Source organism: Rhamphochromis sp. 'chilingali' (genome assembly GCF_963969265.1).
Source record: "Rhamphochromis sp. 'chilingali' genome assembly, chromosome: 19".
Classification (NCBI taxonomy): Eukaryota; Metazoa; Chordata; class Actinopteri; order Cichliformes; family Cichlidae; genus Rhamphochromis; species Rhamphochromis sp. 'chilingali'.
The window spans coordinates 16428180-16441887 of record NC_137946.1 but is presented as its reverse complement, the minus strand read 5'-3'; the positions used below and the strand labels follow the sequence as shown (position 1 = coordinate 16441887).

At 41.6% G+C, this 13708-nt stretch overlaps 2 protein-coding genes across 4 annotated transcripts in view; one reads left to right on the top strand and one right to left on the bottom strand.

Annotated features, from left to right (window-relative positions):
* The window catches only part of cadm2a (cell adhesion molecule 2a), a 239743-nt gene that overhangs the window by 20064 nt on the left and 205971 nt on the right, over nucleotides 1–13708 (top strand). The gene's annotated exons all lie outside the window — the stretch shown is intronic.
* On the bottom strand, nucleotides 1931–6663 carry LOC308387432 (uncharacterized protein). The gene is made up of 3 exons (XM_080867469.1): nucleotides 5136–6663; nucleotides 4684–4819; nucleotides 1931–4401 (listed from the first exon to the last, which is right to left on the bottom strand). The coding sequence occupies exons 1-3, from the start codon at nucleotides 5681–5683 to the stop codon at nucleotides 3691–3693; spliced, it is 1395 nt and encodes a 464-aa protein (XP_080723595.1). The 5' UTR covers nucleotides 5684–6663; the 3' UTR covers nucleotides 1931–3690.

Sequence of the window (13708 nt, the reverse complement as noted above, 5' to 3'; positions counted from 1 at the left end):
CGACACCTGAGGGAGTCCGCCACCGGCAGGGGAAGTGGTGGTGGGTGGAGATAGGCCTCCAAACCTTGGAGGGCCTGAGGTGTCCCCAGAGAGGTGGCGTCTGATACCCAACCTGACATATAGACACAGACATACAGGCACACACAGATACAAACATCCATTCCCACCCTCATGCTCTCATATGCACTCACTCCACACTCAACCAACGTGGAGACAGACATAAAGAGACGCTGTACACACAATCACACTCCCCAAGCGTACTCTACAAACCGGGTCTAGGTACCCTTGCCCCTGGAGGGGGGAATTGCACCCAGACCCAGGTGGTGTTACCCTTTTCCCTGCGGTGGGGAGAGGCAGACCACCCCGACTCCGCAGCAGCAGGGAGGCCCCACACCCCAGACCGCAGTCGGACGGCCAACTCCTCCTACTAGCCCTCCCGCTCCAGCAGGCCGCAGAGAATGGGGGTGGGAGAAGACTCCAAACCTCCCTCCACCCGCTCATTGTAGTGTTGATGCATATGTGTTCTAAGGTGCAATTAAAACCCAGGAGGGCATGGAGCTACCTGCCAAGGAGCAGCAGGTAAGCGCATAGTCCCTCCTGCTAACCCTCAATGACTAAGTGTATTTAAAATTGAGAGGTGGGCAACGACGTCAGGGGTGAGGTATACACCCTGATGGTGATTTGGACTCCGTGATTGTGCCCACCCCCAAGATCCTATATGTATGTGTAATGAGAGTGTGAATAATGTGAATGTCTAAGTTGTGGGATAAAATTGAGGCAGAGGCAGCCAGAAGGGGACGGGGGGGGGGGGGGGGGGTAGCCTCCTCTGCACCCTGGTGACATACCCCCACTCCAAGGCCCTGCATGTGTGGGTGGTTGTGGAGGAGCGGGAAGAGGGAGGCAGCTGGAGATGGGGAGGGAAGGAAGGGAGGGGCAGGTAACCCCTCCCTGGGGCCAGCTCCCCCGCTGACCCCAGTAGGCACTCCCACCCTCCGCGACCCGCCAGGGAAGGGGGGCCCAGGCCCATCAGACCGGGGCCCAGTGCAGTAGCGCCCCCCGGCTCCACAGAGCCCTGGACAGTCCACCCAACCCCACCACAGAGAAAACTGCACCCACCCCACCAACCACACATCTTCCAGACTACATAAGACGGTAAACGCCCAGGCTGAGATCTTCCTCCACCTCTCCTGTATCTCCCCCTCCTGCAGAGAGTTCCTGAGAGAAGAAAGCTCCTGCAAGATGTGACCATCCCCCCCACCAGTTGAAGAGCCCCCCAGGCGGCTCGATGCACCGGCGGCACCCTGCTCCAGGGCCGGGCCCCCATGCACCCACCCGCCCACAACCCCGGCAACACACCAACCAGGACCCGAGCCCCCGAGGCCCGGCCCGGGCCCCAGCCCAGAGACGGAGCGCCCCCAAAACCTCACGCCCATCCCGGACCCACCCAGGGGCAGCCAGGTTGCCAGGTCAGTAACCCACGTCCGTCAGCACAGACCCTCCCCTAGCCCCGCTGCACGCAGCCGCGAGGAAACAGTCACCTGAGAGCCAACAGAGCCCTCAACCGGACGTGACCGCTACCCCGGGTTGAGCCCCCCAAGGAAGATGCCTCCGGGGAACCCCCCGACGCCCTAAGCCTGTCCCTACCCCCTCACCAATCACAACAGTGAAGGCGGGACCAAACTATGACCCCCCACCCCCACTAGGTGATGGAGCTGATAAAAGGGGCCCAGAGCAATTGATCTAATGTGGTGGCAGAGGCTGTGTCAAGACTAATGTAATCTAATAGATAATTTCTATATTGGTTAGAATTAAGATTACTTTTATTTTTCCAGTTCATGAGGACTGTTTTCTTGGCTATGCATAGGGCAGTGAAGATCATATGGGCTATATTCTTTTCTGAAGTGACATTATCTAAGCTGCCCAACAAACACACTAAGGGGGAGGTTGGAATGTTACATTTCAGACATTTTGATAAGTCTTCACATATCTCGCGCCAAAACTTTTGCACTGGTGGACAGAACCAAAGAGCGTGGATGTAATTGTCTGGTGTATTGCCTTGACAGTGTGAGCAGTTGTTGGAAGATGTAAAGCCCATCTTGAACATCCGATGACCTGTATAGTGCACTCTATGAAGTATTTTGTATTGTATTAATTGCAGACTGGGATTTTTAATTAATTTAAAAGTTTTTAAGCAAATCTGAGACCAGAAGTTTTGGTCTAGGTTGACTGATAAATCTGCTTCCCACTTTGCAGTAGGAAGGGATATTGATTCATCTAATTTAGAAAGTGTTCTGTATATTTTAGATAATAATTTGGGGGATTTAAGAGTAAGAAAATGTGCCGCACTTAGTGGTGTTTGTAATTCAACTTGACTGAGGTTAAATTTCTTTTTTACTATGGATTTAATTTGTTGATATTCTAAAAACCTTGTCTTGTTGATCCCATATTGTTCAACTAGTCTGTCAAATGGAATAAATTCTGTTCCCTCTAATATATGTTCTAAGTATTTAATTCCTTTACAACTCCATTCTGGGAAATTAATCATATTATTGTTTTGTAATATGTCAGGGTTATTCCAGATAGGTGTACGTTTGCATGGGATTAATGAAGACTCCGTTATTTTTAGAAACTCCCACCATGCTGTTAGAGAAAAGCTGATGTTGATACTTTTAAAGCATTCATGTCTTTTGATGTTTGAGCTAATAAATGGTAGGTCTGAAATCTCTAGATCCTTGCATAGTGCCTGTTCAACATCTAGCCAGGGCTCAACTAAGAAGGTATGTTTTAACCATTCTGAGATGAACTGAAGCCTGTTGGCTAAGAAGTATTGGTGAAAATTAGGCAGATCTAATCCTCCTCTATCCTTGGTTCTTTGTAGCGTTTTTAAGCTAATACGCGGGGGTTTATCTTTCCAAAGGAATTTGGAAATATATGAATCCAGAGATCTGAACCAATCTTGTGATGGTTTGTTAGGGATCATCAAAAATAAGTAATTTATTTTTGGCAAGATCATCATTTTTATAGTGGCGACCCTTCCCATGAGTGATATGGGTAAAGATTTCCATCTAGTCAGATCGCCTTCTACTTTCTTTAGAAGTGGGATGTGGTTTAGTTTAGTTAAGTCTGAAAGCTTAGGAGAGATATTAATACCTAAATATTTAATATTTCCGGATTGCAGTGGGGCAGAGGAAGAATTATGGAAGGAGCAGTTAATGGGGAGAACTGTAGATTTTGGCCAGTTAATTGAATAATCTGAAACTCTTGAAAACCAGTTTATTAAAGTAATTACCTCAGAGAGGTTGGTTTGTGTGTTTTGCAGAAAAAGCAACACATCATCCGCATAGAGACTGATTTTATGTTCTATGTTCTTACATTTTATGCCCTTAATTGTTGTAGCCTGTCTAAATGCTGCTGCTAGAGGTTCGATAAAAATTGCAAAAAGTGAGGGGGAGAGTGGGCATCCCTGTCTGGTGCCCCTCAGGAGACAGAAGCTGGAGGATGTCTGGTCATTTGTTCTGATACGAGCCGTTGGGGAATTGTATAATATTCTTATCCAGTTTATGAAAGAGTTTCCAAAACCAAATTTGTGTAAAGTTGCGAATAAAAATTTCCAATTAACTCTGTCAAATGCTTTTTCTGCATCTAGAGATAATATTATGGCTTCGATGTTTTTATCGTATGAGTAGTCTATTAAATTAAGTAATCTACGAGTGTTTGTTGGTTGATATTATAAACATGTGACATGGTAATGATGCTATCAAAAAGTTTGTTCTGTTTGATCCTCCTAATGACTCGCTCCACATGTACCCTGAGTCTGGCTATGGCCTGCGTCTCCTTAACCTGGTATGCTGGCATCTGCTTCTGCTTAGATAGAAAAGGTGGGCAGTACACTTTGCATTTACAACAATCAGTGATTAGGAAGCCCTTATCTACCATCACTGCCATGTCTTCAGTCAACTTCTCAGCAATGCCTGATTGTTTGAATAGTTCCTTGTCACTAACCGAACCAGCATACAGATTAGAGATGAATGTCACTGGACCATGTGGAGCTATGCCAACCAGGGCTTTCATCGTACAGTGGGATTTGTACGAAGAGTACATTTCACTTTGGAGAAGTTGTGAGGATGGTGTCTGACACCTCAGCTCTGTACAGTCAAGGATCATCTGGGTGTCTGAGAAATCTTTGAATTCCTCAGGGAGGTAAGCTTGCACTTCTTCACGTGTAAGCCAGATGCACTGAGACCCCAGTGCAGTGGCAAGAAAATTTGTCCATGTTGCAATAATGCGGCTCACTGTGGACTGGTGTATGTTAAATCGGTGTGCCAGGTCCCTCTCCTTCAAACCAACTGACAGGAAAACCAGGAAAAGAAAAAACTCGTCAATTGGCTGTAGCAGCTGCCTCTGGAAGGTGAAAACAAAAGGGAAAATGTTACTCCTTAAGCTATGAACTAGTAAAATTATTCTTTTCTTGGCTAAATGTTTTGTAATGGTTAGGCATACCATACTGTACCATGGGGTAAACAATGAGGTGCTGTAGTGCACAGGTGTATGTATGTAAAGGATACTGAGTCTAGCATACATACACCTGTGTATGTATGCTACTGTACATAATGTAATGTTATTGTACATAAATACAATAACATTACACCTCTAGTTCTAACTACCAACAAACCCATAACCTACTGTTGATGTGCGTGCAGGTGTCAACACTTCTTCGTTCCGATTGGCAGCTGACTTGGCTCTTGAAACCCGGATCATTTTATAGATGCAAGGCTCAATCAAAACCCAGAATGCCATCAAATGATCATAGCTTGGAAATCTATTCACGAGAGAGCCATACATCGTGTCAATCATTAATTAACATTACACACTGACATAAAAATAATGTGAACTGTGACAAATATGCTAATGGTATGCTGTATAAAATAGTCTGATTAAGAGTATTTGGTGTTGTATTTTACCTGTAGCATTAGGATATCGTTTAAATACTAAAGCATCTACATAAAACATACAATCAGCAGAGAAAAAGTAAATATCTATTTTGTTTTCATTAAGACTGGAAAAACTTTAGAAATTTAACTGATGGTGACCTTGGTATATTTTAAACAGTTAGCTTGAATAGAACTTAGGTGTACCTGGTATAGAATCGGATGTCAGTGTTGGAGCCAGCAAAACGCTGTAACCCAAATTCTCGCTGGACACGTAACTCCTGTATTTCCTTCCTCAGAGTCTCCACGTCTTTGGACAGGTCTTCTGCAGCTGATGCAGATATGTCCAATGCAGACGGCTCAGGGACTGAGCAGTAGTCATGATCTCTTGTAAGACTTTGCTCTTCTTGATCGTCAGGAGGAACTAGTTCAGGGCGTCGCTCCGTTCTCTCCCAAACACTACGCCGCGGTGGTTCAACTTTATAGCCATTCCACTCAAAAAGTGTTGGTACAGCACCTTTAATAAGCCTCCTTCGACCATCGAGGGTTGTTGGCTCTATGAGTTGATCACTGGCAAAGTGTCTGCAGCAGACCCTGGTGTGAGAGGTGATCGTGAAATGATCCCGGTGTTGTGCCAAAAAGTGATTGTCTGCCAAAAACTGATTTCCGGTATTTGCCAAAAACTGATTGCTCGTATTTAAAATGCTATAAGTAACTTGTTGGGCTATAATATGTGAAACATATGTCAAATGCATCCCTCATGGATGACATAAAGTCATCTTGAGCCACAAACAACATTCGTGTAACAAGGTAGAAGCCGCAATCAGTTTTTGGCAGCGACTTTTATATAACCTTTATTTATCCAGTTAAAAAAAAATCTCATTAACATTAAAAATGTCTTTTGTAAGAGTAAGTTGGCCAAGAGGACAGCAGAAATGGCAGCAAATATTACAATATTTCCGTAAAAATATTTTAAGTGGGGATAAAGGACCGGATTGGTTATAATGTAAGTACAATAGCAGAGAGTTGTAAAGATACTTGAAAAACAGATATTGTTTTAATTCTCTATATAACCCCTTTGTAAACCCTGTTCACCGAAGTCTATTTACGAACATACGTAAAGATATTACACATAAAAAATACACAGAAACATTGGAAATCAGTTTTTGGCAGACAATCACTTTTTGGAACACCGGCGTATGTTTACCAGCCATTGTCTTCTCAAGTCGGAATGGGTCGGAAAGGCATGAAAACTTAGTATGCCGTTAAATTTGGCTGAAGCTGAACAAAGTGGGACACAGCAATGCTCGGAGTATTTCTTCTCCTGTTTTTGAAAATGTTCTGTTTTAAATACTTTCCTTTTTATACTCATTCTGAAGCGACATTAGCATAGCTACCGATAGATAAGCAAACGTACCGGAAACGCACAAGCGGTACTATTTGGAAACGGAAATACGTCACATGCCCTAGTGCAAGTAGTCTATTAGCCAATTTTCAGTGACCGTGGCCGGGACTGGTGACCGACAGGTCAGTGACCCATATATCAAATTAGGAGCCTGTCCATTCATGTGCAACATGCACACTCATAGACATGACATGACATTCTAACATGTCATTAGCATTGCAGCTCCTCACTGTGAGTGAAGACACAAAGTTCACCAAAGTAAACCGCCGACCACAATGAACATTCCTGCAACAATAAACCTTTTCAGACATTTAAATCACCCTCACCCAGCTGAACACAGACTTCTTAAACAAGCTAACAAAGGAAAAGGAAAAGTGGTTAAAGGTACAGCTACCCATAACTCGGAGCTAGCCACAAGCCAGCAGCCTCAGTATAAGCAAAGCTTCAAATCAGTTAGTAGAATAATTATGGAGATGAGAAAAGAGAAGATTGCTGATGTCTTGTTAACTGGTGAATTGATAACGATTTTTATATAAATCTGCTGTGCCTGCTTTTTTTAGTAAGGTAAAATATGTCAGGTAAACACAGGTGGGTGTACGGCAACTCATTTTTTTTTCCATTATTATTATTATTATCATTATTTGTATTTATTACATAGGAAAGTGGAGACCAGACAGGAAAGCATATTGTGGCATGTAATCATCAGCTCATACCGGAAGCTAAGCTGACACCTGGAAATTCTGACGTTTAATAACTTCTTTTTTAAATTTTGTTATTATGAAAAACACATTTTTTTTTAAAAGTTTAGCATTGGAGAAAACATATTTTTGTTTGTATATATGTCAGAAAGAAAATCAAACGTGGCACAAATTAGTAAAGGCCACAGTAAATGTCACACAGGGAAAAAAAGTCTGAAATCATAATCAGGCGAGAAAATTGCCCTTTTTAAAATCTCAGTTTTAAATGTCTAAAGCTCTCGATCAGTTTATCTGGACGTTTTATGTAATGGCCATTGAATGAAAAGTTGTATTTAAAGTGGTGACACTGCGTCAGATTTTTAACACACACACTGATGTAGTCACAGCTATCAAGAAACGAAAAGGGATTCTTCATCTTTCTAACGTAACCCCTCTTCCTGTCTGTCTCACTGTGTACGTCTGCTTCCTTTTGCCATGTCTCCTAGCAGGGCAACATGACTTGTTTACAGTCTCTGTAGTGACAACTAAATGAAATCACATTTCCCATCAGTCAGTGGGCTAATTGAGGCTAGCTCTTCCATTAGTTGTCTGCTCACATCTGCTTTGTAGGGAGATAGACCGATCAATGCTCAGCCAGAGCTGAAAACTTGGCACGCATAGACACACACACACACACACACACACACACACACACACACACACACACACACACACACACACACACACACACACACACGCACGCACGTATTTACACATAGCTAAAACTATATGACTTGCAGGTGCAATCATTTTGCATCATTTTCTGTTTCCCAGACACACTTCCATGTTTTACTTGTGTAATTTCCATTTAACCAACCTTTTTATGTGCAAATGTTTTGCATGCAATCCAAGCGGAAAAGTACTTTCACTGCTGCACCGGGCTCAGGAAAAGAAGGTGATACAAGGATAATACTTTCATTGCTCTGAAAGTTTGTATCAGAGAATGAGAGAGTCGAGCAGCTCGTCCTCCATCTTTTGTGGTATAAGAAGGAATCTGGCTGTTCCCACAGTCTTGGCAAATTCTGCCTTCCCAAATCCTTTTTCTCAGTAATTCTGTTGTCCTGCCAACGGTGAGTGAAAGCGCAGAAGTGCATTATGGACTGGTCATGCATGAGTAACGAGGGGCCCCTCTTATTGTGTGTGTGTGTATGTGTGCGTGCCCTGGGCTTCATCTACTTTTCAGCCTCACATAAACCCCGCTATTATAGAGTGGCCATAAGTGGTCTTTTGCTCCTACAGTACACAGCTTACTAGAACCCCTCCAGGGAAAACAATGGAAGATAACATACATCCCTGGATTGATTAGAAACTTGCTTCTGCAGTTCACACCCACATCGTCCCTTAGCCCCTTGCTCCTTATCCAACCACCCGCTCCCACATTGCTATGCATCATACATTTGTAGCAGGTTGTGAAGTGGTTGCCGCGAGCTTCTTTCACAATTGACGAATCAATCCAAGGAAACCGTGACTTTGTTAGTAAAGATGAAACCGTGACAACTTTTAACATACCGCAAGCGATCACTTTGCCCAGTTCGAAATCAGTGTTGTGAAGATTCTGTGGATACAATAGTCCGGTCTGTGCTGATCAGATTGTCAGACTGATTTTCAGCATTTTGTATTTGTCTTTAAATCACATCTGTTTTAGTCTAGGGTGCCTTGGCCAAAGCTTTTGAAAGCTGTACAGTGTTTGGTTTTTAATAGATTTACTTCTGCCAGTGCAGCAGAGAATAGTCATCAGCAGAGGCATGTGCTGCCAACATCTGATTCAGACATATACATATATTTTTATAACCATAACAGAATTTATAACTGAATTAATGTATACCCTTTTATTTAATGGCATTTTCATATGCATTATGCAGATGCTAGAAATAGCTTTCCTTTTTAACATTTCGATAACCCACTTTAAAAGAAATTCTCATATATACACATTTTCTTTTAGCTTACTGTTGCTGCTGGGATATTTCAAAAAACACAACAATTAAAAAACACTTGTGAATTATACTTATATACATATTACTCACCGAACACATATAATTCTTGCTCTCAGCTGCTGGTGTCTTTCTGATCTCAACCCATGTCAGTGTCTCAGCCACATGCAGGTCAGATGTAATCAGCGTGGATCTCACACGCCTACAGGTGCACACCTTTGACCAAGGTCACGTGTAACATTTTTGGCATGCTGGGGTGTATTTGCTGATGTGGCATCGCACTCTTTTCACCCTCCTGTCCTTTGTTCTTACAGAGCAGTATTTGTGTGTGTGCGTGTGTGCGTGCGCGTGCATGTATGCAAGTGCTCAGACATGTCATTCTCCCTTGCTACGGGAACAGTTGTGGTTTGGAGGCTGATATTGTTTGGCTTTCTTTTAGTCACATTCTATTTTTGTTGTGCCTCAAATGTAGCATGACTCCAAGCCTACGGCACAGTATAGTGCAAAGTAACCGAACGCCAGCGCACAGGATTTGTGTTATGTCTGTGTTTATGTTTGTTTATGTGCCTATATCACCAATCAGTGAAAGCGCACTGTCAAACAAGATGTATAGATAAATAATACCCGCAAATACTTAATGTATTTGAAAGGATCTTTTCTCTTCTTTGTGACTGCCTCATGTGTGAGTGTCCTCTTAAGTGCTTCCTTATGTGAAATTTACTGGTGAATGGTTAGATATTAACCAGTAACGACAGAGACAGAAGCCTCTTTGAGGCTCTGGATTTGCCGTTTTCCTCAGCCTCTTGGCGCGCTGTTAGCCAGAGCCAAAGGGGTTCTGCAGGGTCAGCTTTGGACCTCTGACAGGCTGACGAACGGAGTGCTGTCTGTAAGGGCCCAGGCCTGTTAAGTGATGAGAGACTACCTCCCAGTCATGCTGTCCTGGCTGTAAAGCATCAACCCCCTCTTCCAGGCACCCTGAGGTCTCTGTTTAAAATCCATAAAAAAAATGTACAGTCCGTTTGAGAATTAGTTTTTTGTTTTTACTTTGTGACTTGTGTTTGTATACCCTGTGTATTGTAATAATGGATTGAATTAAATGATCCAATGCATACTCGCTTATATTTTTTAGAAAAACACAGCGAAGCAGACATATTAGAGTGTGTGTGGGCTGTGCTCACATGGTGTTGTCCTGTATCTAGTGCAGTAGCCCAGGAGCTAGATTTATTCCCACAGAGCCATTTTGAGCAGGCATAGCTGTGCAGAATTGTTTCGATGCTGGAAGACTGGGAGAAACCCTAAATTCCCTTTATCTGTCACTGTTGGTCATTATTTGATTATTTGCCAGCTGTTTCCTATTTGCACCAATAAACGCCCACAGATGCACATACGCAGGTTGCTGGTACTGGATAACCCCGTTTGTAGGAACCAGCATTGTATATTAAATTGGCGGCTTTTATGGACATTTCATGGAATTTTCTTCTTCTTCTTTTTTTAACAATAGCTACAGACGGCAAGTAACATGCCCTATATGTTGGAGCCAGGTAAGAAATGAAGTGGAGGCCAGGGTGTGTAGCACAAGTAAAACAATCCCTGCTGCTAAACTTCATGATGACTTTGAATGCAGTTCTTCCAAAGTGGCATCTGTTTGGTTTGCAGAAGAGTCACTAAATCAGATTTCCAGGAAAGTGTGGATACTGCTCAAGTAAAAAAACCATAGAGAATAGCATTACTATGGTTGTCAATATATATGAGAGTTTTTTGGAAAATGCATGTGATTTTTCACCTAGCCTATTTATCATGGTCTTTAAAGCCCAAGCGAGGCTTTGAATAGGATGCTCTGTTTGTGAAATTTGGGGGTGACGCCAATGTTTAAAATACCAGTTTGGCAAATAGCCATTACTTACGTATTTTTGTCTTTTATTCCCCATGTTGTAAGAGGGAAACACAGTAAGTCGTATCATGAGTAGAAAATCAATCATACAAAGTCTTTGCACTCAATCCCAGAAATAAGGAGTGATGGGACACAACAGACTGATGACTGCCATCTTAGTTGCAAGTATGGCAAATACTGGCTTATACCATGTCTGCACATCCCTAGTTTTGAAAACCAAAAGATGCTATAAATCAATCCTTTTCATTTCTTTTAAAAATAATCAGTCTCTCTGAACTACCTATTCTCTACTCCCTTTCTGTCTTTGTTTTGATTTCACTCACTCTGTGTCCTTGGTTGGTTGGAAACCGTGGATTGCATAGACATTGCACAGACAGCTCCACATTTCATTAGAAAAGCATCCACAACAGCATTTTATAATGACATCTCCACCACTATTGTGCTGTTTTATATCCTGTGTGTGTGTGCTTGTGCAATGCATACACTATTATATATTGTACATATATTTATTAGTTTCAGGTTGGCCATTCTTGTATTTTGCTCGTTTGTGTTGTTGTGTTTGCACATCTCTGTTGCTTGTGGGGCTCGCACACAAGAATTTCACTCGCATGTGCTGTGCCAGTGTGCCTGCACATGTGATGTGACAATAAAAAGTGATTTGATTTGATTTGATTTGAGCACAATTTCTTTCTCTAATGCTGCCTGATGAACAAGTATTTTAAAACCCTTACATTATAATTTAAAAACTCGACTCCACTGTTTATATGTGTGGTTTAAACATAATCACCTAACCATTAATGTTTAGAAAACAAGGCATATATTTCTTTCCCCTAGGAGCTTTAAATACGTTGTAATTTAAGTCCTAATTATCTGGTGCATAACAAATATCTCCTAGAGTATTTCTCAATTTACCTTTCACTCATTTTATTCATGTACCAAAGAAACGACACCAGAAACTGTGTGTTTATATAAAGATCCGAACACGCTGGACACAAATTTAGATGCAGTCATTCTTTTATCAGTACCCTACTGTGTCTTCATTCGATCCCTGACCAGAAAGAAAAACACTGAACCAAAAGCAAGATTATACAATAAAAACGTTAACATTCATGCTCCCCGTCCCATAGGACTCACCACTGCAGTGCACTGCTAGTGCCCTGACTTTTCAGAACTACAAATCTTACTTCAGATACTTTAAATCCAAAACAATTCTTACTGTTAAGGCAGCATCACCGGCAAAAATAAAAATAAAATGCATTTTCAGATTAGAGAAACACGGTAAGAGATATTTTCCCCACACATTTACTAAAACTTAAATAGAAATTTCATACTATTTTAGAGCAATAACCCCTGTTGTGTGCTTTTACGTGTCTATAAAAATGATCTGGTGAAACAACAGCAATGATGGATGGCTACTGATTCTTTTTAAGTTGTCTTCTTTGTAGTTTGTCTTATTTTTATTTGACCTTTTTCTCTTTTTCACATATGTCACTTTGGGTTTTATGAGTTGGAGAAGAGAAATTTTCCACAAACCAGTGGTAACTGAGACAGGTTGGCTTCCCCTCCTTTATAGTAGTAAAATTAAATGAAAGTGAGATTCAAATGTGTTTATTTACTTGCTAAAGTAAACCTAGAATTTGAAAATATTCAAAAATAAATATAGTCTCACACATTAGGGAATGTTGTCCATTAATCACATAGTTGGTGGTTTTATCCCTGTCTCCTCCTACCCACATATCGAAGTGTCCTTAGGCAAGATGCTGAAACACAAATTGCATGGTTAGCCAAGTGCCATTCATGCTAGTTTAGTGACATCCATGAGAGTGTGTGGGAATAAAAAGCAAGATGAAAAGTGCTTTGCCTAAAAGGGATATGCCATATAAATGAATCTGAAATGAAAAATGAAACATAAGCATCAAACATGAAAATTTTAAAATGGAAAAAAGTTTGTTTGAGGAAAAATCAAATCACTGGAGTGTGTGTGTGTGTGTGTGTGTGTGTGTGTGTGTTTGTTTGTTTGTGTGCGTTTACATTTATTGTGCATGCTCATGCTTTGGAGTGTCATTAATCAAATGGAGTATTATTGTTTTCAGCATCTCGCCCAAGTCTACACATTACCATTTTAATGACATTACTCTCCTATTAATCTGCTTACCACACATTCAGTGGTGCAACTTATAAAACTATCAAAGAAGTACTTTGATAAAAAACAGAAGAAAAAAACAAGGCCATAAAGAGCGAGGGAACAGTAATTAAAAAGCCACTCTAATGAAAGAAACCTCATAAACAAGAAATAGGAGGGAAAGAATGGCAGAAAAGTGCATATTCTGCAGTCTTGAATTAGATATATGACAAATAAATGGAAGGCCTTTACAGCAGAGAAACACTTTGGTGTGTGGCGACACAAAGTCATACTCAGTGCCTCTAGCCATACCCGCTGCAATTTCAACTTATTAGAGCTTTCCCCAGAGCCTAATCAGATAACTAAATTAAAGCTGCCATCAACATCTTGCAATCTAGATTCAGGGGCTTTTAAAAGTGTTTCCAAGCATTTTTAATGTCTTAAATCTAACTGTGCTACTTTTCTGCTTTCTCAAGCATCCAAGTATGAAGTGAAGATGTGGTCGTTGCTAGAATATGAAAAGATTTTTTTCCTTTGGTGATTAACATTGTTCACCAGGTCTAATGAATCTGTGAAATTCATTTACATGGGGTGACTTACAGACGACTTCCAGGCATCTACAGCAGTGAAAGGCAAGTAAGGCCCACTTGGGCACTGAACCTCTTAAATCTTACATGCTTAATTTTCATCACCT